Consider the following 14,476-nt stretch of genomic DNA (forward strand, 5'->3'; position numbering starts at 1 on the left):
GTCCTCCACCCACGCTGGAGAGATTTCTGAGTGCATAGCCAGGAGTAACCCCTGAGCGTCACTAGATGTGGCCCAAAATCCAAAAATCAAAACAAAACAAAAATAGATTTTGTTTGTTTGTTTTAGTTTTGGTGTAAACCACACCCATCACTGTGTTCAGGGCTTACTTCTGGTCATGTGCTCAGGGTCACTCTTGGTAAGGTCACTCCTGATGGGTTCCTGATATGATATGGGCCACTGGAATCTATTCAAACCCAGTTCTGCAGCATACAAATTAAACATTCAACTCATTGACATATCTTTCTAATTCTAAAATTTGGCATTTGTAAGGGTAGGAAAAACAGTACTGGAGGATGAGGAAAAGAAATTCCATCAAGCTTAACGTCTGGGAGTCCTGCAGGAAAGGAAATAGGGGGTTCCCTTCTGGCTACTGATATGGTGCTTCTTTCATTATTCAAGCATGACAGTGTGTCAAAATCCAATGTTTCTCAGAGAAATAAAGAGGATGAACCTTAGATAATCCCATTCGAAGTTGTGGCTCTCCATGAATCTGGCATTTGACTTTAGTCTTGCCCTCTCCTTTTGAATCCCCAATCAATAAAAGACAGAAAACACTCTAACAGAGCTTACAGCTCATACATTCAGTGAGGTTCACAAAACTGAAAATTAAGCAAGACTATACACAAACATATATTATAGTCATTGAGCTCCTTTACTAATCCTTTTCACTCTAAACCTGTAGTACACACATGACACACACATATAGGTGTGTATGTATAATATATAACATATAACATATTTTATACATAATTATATAATATATGTATGCACTAACCACTTTATGCATTAGTAAGCTTTGGTCCTAAATTAATTGAAATTTAGACATGATTTATCAAAAAGGATATTCTTTCAAAAATAACACTACCTCTTTTTAGTGCATTCACTATTTATGTCCTTTTCTTTTCTATAGAACTGGAAACATTCTAATATGTATCAATTGTTGAAAATTGCTACAGTAGGGCCCGGAGAGATAGCACAGTAGGGCCTGGAGAGATAGCACAGCGGCCTTTGCCTTGCAAGCAGCTGGTCTAGGACCAAAGGTGGTTGGTTCGAATCCTAGTGTCCCATATGGTCCCCCACGCCTGCCAAAAGCTATTTCTGAGCAGACAGCCAGGAGTAACCCCTGAGCACCGCTGGGTGTGACCCAAAAAACAAAAAACAAACAAAAAAATTGTTACAGTAACAGTATTTTCAAAACTATTCATAATTTAAAAATTACAATCATAAGGGCCTCCTGAAGTTTGTAATCTTAACTCTATTTTCTTATCCATTCATTATTCCTTCAGATTAAAAAGAGCAAATAAAGAATGTGGATATGTTGTCTGAATAAGAAATACTTAGTATGCAAGATATTTAAATGTTTTCGTTGCTCATTAAGAGCTCATCTTCCTAAAGCGTTTTATTAAGGACATTTAGTAATGATAGTTATAGAATTTTCTCTACCCATATGGTAGGTAAGGAGATACTTAATACTTTTCACACATTATGTACATATACATGTCTCTAACAAAGTTGAAGTAAGGGAGATAAAGTCTACCACAGAAGAGTGAGGGCTACAGCTTCTCTGCCACTATGGATCTGGCAGTGACAAAATGAGTCCATGTCCTAGCCCTGGGGCCTTAAATGTTATCTGAAAATGAGAGAAAATTCACTTATCAGAGGTACATGAAGATAACACAAAGAGCAAGAGTTAAACACTTAGGCAGTAATAGGAAAATATTAGCGTTTATAAAAAAACCAGACAAGTGTCACTGGATATAGTTTTAAGTGCCCTAAAAGTTACAAATCCTGGTTCAATATATTAGTAACCACCTGGTCTTCTAAACACCACTGGTGTGGACCTGAAAAACCCTCATAAACACCAGGTTTTCAGAACCCATCATCATAACTTTTGATGCCACTTCTCCGTCCCTTATTCCTTTCATCTTTATTACTTTTCATTAACCTTCCCTTTTTCTACCTTCTTTATATTGTTGTGACAGTAAAATTAAAGCAGCTCACCTTAAATATAGGAGAAATTTATGTCATTTAAAAATATTTTTCTTAATGTTTTAAATGCCACAATTTCTTAGACCTTCCCAATGAAATAAAAGTTGTTTAGGACACAAAGGTAAAATTTCCATCAATAAATAGAATATTAAAAAAATAAAAGTGAATGAAAAATCTGATAAATCCTCATGTGGTAATTATTTAGCCCCTGGAAATTTCCAAGCTCTTTTCAAACATTCATTATTAGTAAAGAAGACATAACACTTTTTGAGGCTAGAAGCGTGACATAAAGAGGTCTGAAGGCCTGCATAAAGAAAGTCCAATGCCAAGGGAGGAACTGGGATAAAAAAATTCTCAAGCCTGTCGTCAATATTGGGACAACAAGGGCCTCTGTGCACAGGTGCAGTTGAATACAGTAGTGTTCTACTCAAAGACCAACTGAGACAGGGCCCACCTCTTCATCAGCCAATGCTTCTACAATACACAAAATATATCTGTAGTTTCATCAATCTCCTTTTCCTTTTTCCAAACACAGACAGATGGCTAACTAGCAACCTCTAACCACTCTCCTTAATAATCACTGTGAAAGTACATGTTTTGCTTTTCATTTTTAAAATGTACAGTTAAATATGGTGTTAAAACACATGACACTGTTGAAAAACAAATGTTTCAAAAAGAAAAAAGGCATGCATTTGAAGAATCATAATAATGTAATAGATAACTTTGATTCATTACCCTTGCCCAATAAAAAATATATAAAATCTCAAGCTGTCTGATGAGTAGTTAATTTTGTTCCACCATTGGATTGCTGAAACTGAAGACTGACCAAGTCTAGTGATAAGGCTGGAACCACCAAGTCTCTTAGATTCAGGTTTTTTAGGGATTACTGATTCCTTTTGTTACTAAATTGGTTTTACATACTAGTGCCCAGACATGAAGGAGAAAAGAGAAGTGTGTTATTGGCTCAGTATTTCTTACTAGATTATCCATTTCACATCAGCAAATTTTTGTTCTATTTCATGTCTTTCCTAGGGCATAGGGATGATAGTCTCCACAACAAAGGAGAACTAATTCTTATCTTGAAGAATATCATTCAAACAGTCTAATTTGTCAGGCTGCTTTGGACAGGGAAAACTATTAATTATATAAATTCAAATATTGATATTAATGGTCTCAATCTATAGGTTTAAATTTTCAAAAGGTATTTGTTGCAGTTATATAATAGAGTAATGTAAAGGTGTTTTTTTTTTCCCCCTAAACTATCTGCTTCTGGGACTAGGAGAAAAACAATTCAGTAATGTCAGAAAAGGGCATAGCTGTTCAGGTTGGTTTTTTTGGATCAACTTTATTTAAAACATAACAAAATTAAACTTCTTAGTAGCATTTATTATTGTAAAAATATTCTGAAGAACCAAGATATAAAGCTTAGTATTTAATGAAATTTAAAATGTTAATTAATTCATGAAGCCTTGAGTGGTTTGATGTCTGGAGAGATTAAGAAGAGTAAAAGAGACAAAAATCAGGCAGAAAAAAGAGACAGAGAGACAGAGAAAAAGAGATGACAAAGAGACAAGGATTAATTTTGAAAATAAAGATATTCCAGGCCAGAGTAATAGTATAGCAGATAAAACACTTTCCTTGCAAGCGACTGATCCAGATTAGATTCTTATTGCATCATATGGCCTCTGATTCTGCCAGGAGCAATCCCTGAATACACCCTGATGCATCCTCAAGCCATAAGCAAATAATTATATATATATATATATGTATATATATTCTGAGAGCAAACAAAATATATATATATATTAAGAGAAATAACTGACTATGTATATTTTATTTTGGAATATTTATGTTGAAAATCTTGGCTATACACTTTATTTAGTACAATGGACACACATGCAGTTACAGAAATCCTCAACTTACCACAGGTATCAATTATCAAATCAATAATAATAACATTAATAAATATCAATAAACCATTATATTATTTGTTAATCATTTAATTAAAATTTTAATTAAAGCTAATTAAGTATACTTAAATAGTAAATAATAATGTTAATAAACTAAATTTATTTGAACATTATAAATAGACTAGATACTTCCAAATAAGTATAGTGGTTTAGTAGCATCCTACTTGGGGAGAAGGAATATGGCATATGTTTGTTACCATATTAGAAATGTATTGTATGCTGTCTCTAAAATGATAATCTCAACTGTGCATATTTAAAAATAGTTTTATTTTTTTCCTTAGAAGGCAACTATACCTCCAAAGTGCCATTAAGTTTCTAGATAGAAACCTTTTAATTTCTGAATATCATCACAAACATAAATAATACTATCCAATATTTTTCATGTCACCAAGTCATTTTCCTTGGTTCCTCTTCTCAAAGGACATTCACATTGTTATGAGTAGGGAATAGGTAAAATATCTTAGAGAAAATAAGAAAATGTATTTTCTGGGAAGACATTCTAGTTTATACAACAAAACAGTGGCTGTCAAAGTATTTTTAAAATCTGTCTAATGGATTTTAATTTCTTTCTCATGGGTCAATAACATGAATTCTGTGATACCATCTTAGTGAGGGCTATGAGTCTTACCAGAAAACTGCTCACCTCATGTTTATCCTGTAAGTATACTGATTTTTTCTCTCTCTCTGCTGAGATATGGAATGCTACTCATCAAGTTAATATCCACCACTAAGTTTCTGTCCTACAACAGGAAAAATTGACCAACAGAAGCGCTGTAATAAAATATTTTTCTTTTCTTCTTCTGAATAATTTGTCCTGATATGCCTGTGGTTCATATATCCTTTCAGAAAATGGTTCAAGATTGCACAGCTAGCCACATTTGTTATTAAACAGTAGCCATATTGGTGAAATTTTACTCTACCAAAGTTGGATCTTATTCATGTGCTGTCTACTTCATGTATCCCTGAGATTGTACATTTTAAGGAAATAAAGAGTAGCACATATACTTTGCCTTATCCTGTTTTGTCTCTTTGGGACTGATGTCAGCAGGCATAATTATAAGCACTTTATTCCCATCTATAGAATGAGTTTCCTACCTTTGATGGTGGTGGTACACTGGGTGCAGAAACAGGATCTGTGATATAGGTCTTCTTGGAACCAGCAGCTGGAATCGGCCCAGGAGGGTTTTGGTTTCCTATGCCTGATGGAGCATATGCTTGTTCCAGCTTCCAGGTATTTGGATGAGTCTGCTGACTATAGGAAGGATCAATATCATTTTTCCCCCCATAGCCAGGCCCTCCTGGGCCATAAGCTTCATAATAGCGCTCTTGGTTGGGGGTGTATCCATATGTAGGCTCGGGTTGAATGCCTGGTTGTGGTATGTATGTATAATCCATGCCTCCCCGTGCTGATGGAGGTGGACATTGCCCAGAGGCAGGAACTGGTTGAGTATTATAGTTATGAGAACCTTGCCCATAAAATTGCCCTGCTGAAGGGGCAGCCATGTAATGTGAGCTAGGCTGGGCTGATTTCACTTGTATATTAAAGGTAGGCCTTGAAGGAGTAGATGCTGTAGTGTATGAGGCAGGGACTGGCTGTGGCTGGGGTTTTAGTGTTCCAATTGGAGTCACGGGGATAGGAGCAGCCTGTGGAGCAGGCTGTGGCTTCAAGGTGGACTTTTTGGTGGCGGTTAGAGGGGGTTGGTTTGGTATGACCATTCTCTTGTGTCCTGTAACAGGGGTGGAAACTGGAGGAGAAGCTGTTGTACTGGTAGAACCCTAAAATGAAACAAAAGAAAACACAAAAAGGATAAAGATTATTTCCAGTTCTATTAAACATGAAAATAAACAAATATTAATAGTTACTGCTTAATTTCATATTAATCACTAAAACTTAAGAAAGCCATTGTTAACGACTTCTGAGAATGCAGAGAATAAAAGACAAAAAGTTTGCATTCTTATATAGACAATATTTTTTAATTTGGGGGGGTCACACCCAGTGATGCTCAGGGATTATTCTGGGCTAGGCACTCAGAAATCTCCACTGGCTTGCGGTACCATATGGGATGCTGGGATATAGAACCGCAATCTATCCTAGGTTAGCACATGCAAGGCAAATGCCCTACTGCCTGCACCACCACTCTGGCCCCAGTATTGACAATATTCTTTTTTATTTTGGGCTACACCCGGTGACACCCAGGAGTTACTCCTGGATATACCCTCAGAAATCACTCCTTGCTTGGGGGAACCATATGGGATGCTGAGTAATCGAATCACGGTTTGTCCTAGGCTAGCACGTTCAAGGCAGTCCTTACTGCTAGTGGCACCACTGACCCCTATTGAAAATGTTCTTAAGAAAATTTTTTTTTATAAAAACATGAAAAGGAAAAGTATATAGGAAGAAATTTAATAAAAAAGAAGAAATAATTGTATAGTGAAAAGCAGAAGTGCCATAATTTAGAGGATAAACCAAAAGAAAAAATGTTCTATTTTTCATGGTTTGGAAGGTAACTTCTTAAATATTTTATTATCACAAGAGCAATAAAATGATTCGTTCTCTATTAAAATAACAATGACATTTTTATTATTTTATTATAGACAAAGCAACAATTTTTCAGTAGTGTCAACATTATTGTTCAAACTGACATCATTTTCACTAATACACAAGTGATAAAACCTTCCACTACCTCTCCCTAAAACAAACAAACAAAAATAATTGCTCAAGTTGCATAAATTAAGGAAATAGCCACTTATAAATGGGTGATTTGAAAAACAGAAATAAAGGTATTTCCATTCTGGGGCCCAGAGAGATATTAGAGGAATTAAGATGGCTGCTTAATCTAAGTTTATCCACACCATCTCTTATGGTTACCCAAGTACTTTAAGAGTGAAGCTCTAGCACAGAACCATAAGTAAGCACTATGAATTAGATAATGTATCCAATCCCTCACCCCTCAAAAAAGACAGCTACATTCAATAACTTCCTATGATGTAGCAAAACTAACCTTAAAATTGCAAAATTTCTAGAAGCCATGAATGAGACAAATATATTAAGCAGAAGTGATGTTATGTGGTAGGGTATGTCTCATAAGGTGTTATCTTAAATGTAGGGCATTTTAAATATTGACTCATTTGGGAATAGAAAAGTCAGAAGGGACAGAACAATAACATGGGATTGAAGAGCTGAAGTTGGTATTTTCTCTTGGATCATTAAGCCCAGTCATCAAGAAAAAAGAAAAAAAAGAAGAATACAAGAGGGAAAACATGCAAACGATAATGCCTTAGTAGCTGCAGACCTCACATACAAGATATCAGAAGATGCCCCCAAGAGTTTGTCAATGTTTCTTAAGGAGAATACTGTTGTCATTTGAGTGACAATGATCTATTCGCCTCTTCCCCATTCAATAATAGCATGTGTTAGTCACTGTGACCATAAATTACTGCCATTGTATAACTTACCAGGGCAATATGTAATTTCTTCTCCAATTTTGAACCATTACTCAGAGATCTACTCCTGGTGGCCTTAGCATATGGGGCACTAGAAATCAAATCCAAATCTGGTATATGCAAGGCAAGTACTATACTCATTGTATTATCACTTTGGCCCTTAAATTATGAAAGTTTCTCTCTCCCAGGAGTTTATGGTCTGGTAGAAGGATCAACACTTAATAGGCAAGCATTGAATAGATTTGTAGATTGCCATTTAGATTTGACTGGCCACACGACAAGAACAGACAAGCTGTTAATAGGAACACTTGTACTCAATTTTTGGAGGACTCAAATTCCTTAAGTCAAGATAGAAGCATGCAACTTCTATCCACTGCTTCACTTAATTTTGCGTACTCCGTCCCTGGTTTTATTTTAGTATTGTCAACACACATACAGAATATACACATACTTAATATAATCTACTATTATGCCATATTCATTCCTGAACTTCACTCCAGATTCGCTGTCTCTTCTCTAGTTTTAGCACTCATATCACTTCTCTAAACTACATGCCAAATTTTCTTTTGTTGTTGTTGTTTTTTTTTTTGGCCACACTTGTTTGACGCTCAGGGGTTACTCCTGGCTAAGCGCTCAGAAATTGCCCCTGGCTTGGGGGGACCATATGGGATGCCGGGGAACGAACTGCAGTCCTTCCTTGTCTAGCCCTTGCAAGGCAGACATCTTACCTCTAGAGCCACCTCACCGGCCCCGTCAAATTTTCTTTTCAGTTCATCTCTCCCCCTGAAAATGACCACCATAGTAATTTGACAATACAGTCTGCTCTGTATACTTGCTTGTCAATATTTGCTAATAAGTTTTCTAAAGTAAAACTATATGACATTTTTATTTTACTTTTTAATATTCTTAGTAAGACTTTAATTGAGACTGACTTCCTGTCCAGCTACCTCCTTTATTTTCTCCATCATGCACAGTATTTTTTCCTGCAATATTATATATATACACACATATATAACACATGTAGGCTGAAATAGCTTATACATTCAAATATACACTCATATTTGTCATCCAGAACTTCTGCTTAGGTCTCTGATTCGTGCTGTACTAGTCCATGCTAAGTTTTTCTCCTGATACTCAATTATAGTCATGTTTTTCCTGGCATTTATCTACATATTCTTAGCACTCAGATAAAATGATATCCTTCCTTTAATACCTTTCATACTAGAATTTGAAATTCTTTTAATAGTTCTTCACGTCTACAGTAGTATTTATACATATTCCATTTGAATAGTTACCTTACTGTTTTATAATAATTAACCTGAATGACTTATAAGTAGGGAAGAAATCAAATTATAAGCTAAGAAAAAAATCTATTGCCAGAGTCTTAAATAGATATTTATCTTTTGTAATAGAAAATCCAGAATAGCTGCCAAGAACTAATAAGATGACTTGATTGGCAGCAGGGAGTCCTACCACACTTTCTGTTAGAAGTGCTTTACTAACTTTTTTTTGGGGGAGAGGGTGGAAGGGAGACTCAAAATCACTATTGCATTTGCTGTCAGTAACATTCTTTATACCAAGCTCTCATCCATTTTAAACATTATACCTAAAATTTCCCAATCTTTCCAAATTTTATGCGCAATCAATTTCTGAAAGCTCAACCAAATTACTAAAATCTCTAACTGAGTGATTGATTCTGAGTTGAACATTTACTTAGATCATACCACATAGTAATCACTCTTTATTTTTCACTTCTTCACAGAACTCACATACTTCAATTTTCAATAATTATTGACGTTTTCTTTATCAAGACTTCCATAGTGACTTATTCTATCATACAAATAGTTTACATTTAAGATATATTTAAATAAATGGAAAAGTGCAACAATGCTCTTGTCAGACCATAACCAAACCTGCGAACTACTGGGTATTTCTCTGCTCTTACTATTTAACAATCAAATACCTGTGCTTTTTAATGCACACTTAATCACAGTAATCTTATTAGTCTTTCCCTTTCTCTGAAAAGTTGAATGACTTTACTTATTGATTCATTAAAACTGTTATCTTTCAAAGAGGCATTTGAGGTGCCTATTTTCATTTGAATGAGCATACTATATGTATGAATACTATTTGATGATTTCTCAAATGTGTTACACAAAGAACAAATTTTAAACAAAATTATCATGAAACAAGAGGCTAATGCATTTGAAGATAATTTAACAATAATTACAGAAACAAAAATAAATTTTGAATTAACTATCAAGTAATCACAATGCCTCAATGCCAGATAATTAATTCAACTCATTCATTTATAAAAAAAATATTGAAACTCTGCTGCATAACAGACATTGACATAGTTGCTATAGCCAAATTTAAAAGAAGAAAACAGGGTCGTTGCACTGAGAGAATTCTTAGTTAATTTAATATTTTCAAGAATATTTGGTATAATGAGCAAGAACAATTTATTAGAAATACTTTCTAATGTGCTAGGAAAGGAAAATATAAATAGCCAACAAAACTCAAAACCCAATATTTCAGGGTTTTTTTTTTTTCAGCTAGTATAGTGACATGGAATAATTTTTAAGAGGTTAAAATAAACTTTGAATACAAGATTGAAAACAGATTTGTGAAGTCAATCATAGGTACAATACAATGAAAACTATGTTTTCTATGTAGAAAATTAATAGACTTTAGAGAAATCAGATTGAATATCCTGAGATAGATCCCTGGATATATGATAAATTAACTTTTAATAAAGGAACAAAAATTCTGAAGTGGAAATATGAAAGCCTCTTCCACAAGTGCTACTGGGAAAACCGGTCAGTTATGTGCAAGAAAATTAACTGAGACGGCTTTATAACACCAGACACAAAAAAATCATATCAAAATAGACTTAAGACCTTGATATCAGACCTGAAACTACAAGGTCCACAGAGAATAATGTAGGGAGAACTCTCCAAATCACTGAAGCTAAAGGCATCTGAAAGGATAAAACACCACTGACTAAGCAAGAAGAAGTCAAAATAAACAAATGGGGCCACATTAAATTAAGTAGCTTCTGCACTTCAATGGAAAAGATGAACAGGATACAAAGATGCCCATAAAATTGGGGTAATTATTTAACAAAGAACAATCTTATATATGTATATTTATGTATAATATATAATATATTATATATTTATTATTTAAGCACCATGATTACAAGCATGTTTGTAGTTGGGTTTCAGTCACAAACAGAACACTTTCCAAAGAACAATCTTATAAGGGTTAATATCAAAGGTATATAAGGCACCGATGGAGCATAACAAGAAAAAATATCAAGCCCAATGGAAAAATTGAGAGATAAATCGGAATTTTTTTTTTTTTTTTTTTTTTTTTTGGTTTTTGGGCCACACCCGGTGACGCTCAGGGGTTACTCCTGGCTATGCACTCAGAAGTCGCTCCTGGCTTGGGGGACCATATGGGACGCCGGGGGATCGAACCACGGTCCATCCGAGGCTAGCGCAGTCAAGGCAGGCACCTTACCTTTAGCGCCACCGCCCGGCCCCGATAAATCGGAATTTTATCAAAAAAGAAATATAGGGGCCCAGAGAGATAGCATGAAGGTAAGGCCTTTCATGCTGAAGGATGGTGGTTCGAATGCCGGTATCCCATATGGTCCCCTGTGCCTGCCAGGGCGATCTGAGCATAGAGACAGGAGTAACCCCTGAGCGCTGCCGGGTGTGACCCAAATATATATATATAGGACCGGAGAGATAGCATGGAGGAGGTAAGGCATTTGCCTTGAATGCAGAAGGACGGTGATTCAAATCCCAGCATCCCAGATGGTCTCCCGAGCCTTCCAGGAGCAATTTCTGAGCATAGAGCCAGGAGTAACCCCTAAGTGCTGCTGGGTGTGGACCCCCCCCCAAAAAAAAGAAAAAGAAATATAGGGGCCAGAGTGGTGGCACAGTGGTAGTGTGTTTGCCCTGAATGCGGCTGACCTAGGACTAACTTTGGTTAGATCCCCAGGCATCCCATATTGTCTTTCAAGCCAGGAGCAATTTCTGAGTGCATAGCCAGGAGTAACCCCTGAGCATCACCAGGTATTGGCAATAAACAAAAAATGAAATATCGATGGCAAAAAGGCACATAAAAATGTTCCAAGTCATTAATTATCAAAGCGATGCTAAACAAAACAACAATGAGATATATCTCACCAAACAAAGACTGGGACACATCAAAAAGAACAACCAATTCTGACACGAATGTCGGGAGGAGACTCCTATTCATTATCATTGGGAATGTAGATTGGTCCAGTTTTTTGGAAAACAATATGGAACCTTCCCCCCGCAAAAAAAAAAATTAAAATTCTATTCAACTCAAAATTATTGGTCCTGGGAATCTTTTAATAGGAACACAAAAAAATGCAGAAAGGCAACTGTATTCCCTTGTTTATTGCAGTTCTATTCACAATATCCAAAATTTGGTAAAAAACAAAAACAAAAAAAACTTAAGTGGTTGAGAAGATATGAGAGAATAAAGAATCTATCATACATATACACAATTGAATACCATGCAGCTATGACAATGAAGTCATTAACTTTGTCTATACATAGATAGACATGGAGAATATCATACTATTTAAAATGTATCAGAAAGACAGAGCCAGCTATAGAAAGATTGCACTTATCTATGGGATATTAAATAAAGCTTTATAGTATGAGATTAATATCCCAAGACAATATAAATGATGGGAGGGGTGGAAATAGTACAGAGAAGATATTGAGAGAGAGAGAGGAAAAGAGAGAGAGGAAAAGAGAGAGAAAGAAAGAGGAAGAGAGAGGGGGAGTGAGTGGAAGAGAGAGAGAGGGAGATAGAAAGAGAGATTGAGAAGAAAAGTCTTTTCCAAGAGTTAGTATGGGGCTGTGGGGAGGGAGGAGTGAAAATGGGGAAATTGGTAGCAGGAAAAGTAAACACTGGTGAAGGAATGAGTGTTTGAATATTTTACACCTGAAACTCAACTATATATATAAATTTTTATATTTTATTTTATTTTTTTTATGTTTTGGGTTTTAGGCCACACCTGGCTTTGCTCAGGGGTCACTCCTAGCTCTGCTCAGAAATTGCTCCTGTCAGGCACAGGGGACCATACGGGATGCCTGGATTCAAACCAACATTGGTCCTGAGCTGGCTGCTTGGAAGGCAAATGCCCTTACTGCTGTGTTATCTCACTGGCCCCTATATATGTATATGTATATGTATATATATGTATATATACATATATATAATATATATTTATATCTTTTTAACTGTATCTCAGTGATTTAATTTAAAAACATAAGAGAAGGACCCTGAGTAATTGCACAGCAGTAGGGTGTTTGCCTTGCAAGCAGCTGACCCTGGACGGAACTGGGTTCAAACCCCAGCATCCCATATGGTCCCATGATCCAGGAGAGATTTCTGACATAGCCAAGCCTGCCAGGAACAATTTCTGAGCAAAGAGCCAGGAGTAATCCCTGAGTGCTGCAGGGTGTGACCCAAAAACCAGAAAAAAAAATCACTGGACAAAACAGTTTGGGGTTCAGGAAAGCTCATCCAAATATTCTTCTAGCATTTAGTCTGTTTTTTTTTTTTAAATAAGTTTATTATGACCAATGCGGATTACAAGTCTTTCACAGTTGTATTTAAGGTACATAGTAACAGTCAATTAGCGCCGTTCTCACCACCAGTGTTGTTCTCCCTCCACCTCTATTCCCAGCATGCATCATATAGCACCATTTTTTCCCTTTGCCCCTTGGACTGCTAGTGTAACAGGTTCCCTTTGTTTATAGCTTATTATAGATTGGGTTATCTTGATTCTGTTATCATTGACTTTGTGTTTGGTGTTTAGGTCTGATCATTTTTTATTTCCACTCAATGTTCATAGCATTTAGTTTTTTAATATTAATCTTCTATAAAAGAGGGGCCAGAGAGATACATGAAGGTAGGGCGTTTGTCTTGCATCCTTGCATGCAGAAGAATGGTGGTTCGAATCCTGGCATCTCATATGGTCCCTGAACCTGCCAGGAGCGATTTCTGAGCATAAAGTCAGGAGTAACCCCTTAACGCTTCTGGGTGTGACCCCAAACACCAAAAAAACTAAAACAAAAAACAAAACCAACCAAGCGAACAAACAAACAAACCAAAAAAACAAATGAGGTAATTATACAGCTCAATATCAGATGCCATATATTCCATATCTGAGGTCCTGGGTTTGATCCTTCTGTGTGTGAGAGAGAGTTAGAGAGAGAGAGAGAGAGAGAGAGAGAGAGAGAGAGGGAGGGAGGGAGAGAGGCAGCTTAACTCTTTCAGAAATTCCTCATTTGTAGTTATATTTTGTTCAATTAAAGAGTTATTTAAATGGTTTTATCAAAGTTTTCACAGAGGAATAAGTGAGTTTTTCTTCCTTTAAACTTCTCACTAATTAATTTCTATTAGTCTGCTAATAGAGCTCCATTTCTCAATCGTTCAGGCCACTAACAAAAGTAATGAAAAAGACCTTAAGAACTAGAGAACAACATAACATATTTAAGATAGAATAGAAGATTTGGCTAGTCATTTACAGAAGGGCTTTTCAAACAGAAAAAATTAAGTACTTTTAAAATAATAATTGTTTGACTTTTATAAATTCAGATAGTTGAAATTGGAAATCTAAAATGGGAGAAGTAAAAGATTTTTATGTTGAGGGAGCAGAGTGATAGTAGATAAAGCACTTGATCTTGCATAGAGTTAAAGTGGATTAGATTTGTGGCAACCCTATGGTTTCTTTTTTTTTTTTTTTTTTTTTTTTTGGTTTTTGGGTCACACCCGGCAGTGCTCAGGGGTTACTCCTGGCTGTCTGCTCAGAAATAGCTCCTGGCAGGCACGGGGAACCATATGCGACACCAGGATTTGAACCAAACACCTTTGGTCCTGGATCAGCTGTTTGCAAGGCAAATGCTGCTGTGCTATCTCTCTGGGCCCCCTATGGTTTCTTGAGCCCATCTGGAGTG

The 14,476-nt window shown here is 36.0% G+C and overlaps 1 protein-coding gene across 1 annotated transcript in view; it reads right to left on the reverse strand.

Annotated features, from left to right (window-relative positions):
• Positions 1–14,476, reverse strand: part of LPP (LIM domain containing preferred translocation partner in lipoma) — a 491,757-nt gene that overhangs the window by 258,773 nt on the left and 218,508 nt on the right. The window contains exon 5 of the mRNA XM_049775963.1: positions 5,115–5,795. Within this exon, the coding sequence (XP_049631920.1) occupies positions 5,115–5,795 (681 nt within the window). The remainder of the gene's footprint in view (positions 1–5,114; positions 5,796–14,476) is intronic.

Source organism: Suncus etruscus, chromosome 6, assembly GCF_024139225.1.
Source record: "Suncus etruscus isolate mSunEtr1 chromosome 6, mSunEtr1.pri.cur, whole genome shotgun sequence".
NCBI lineage: Eukaryota > Metazoa > Chordata > Mammalia > Eulipotyphla > Soricidae > Suncus > Suncus etruscus.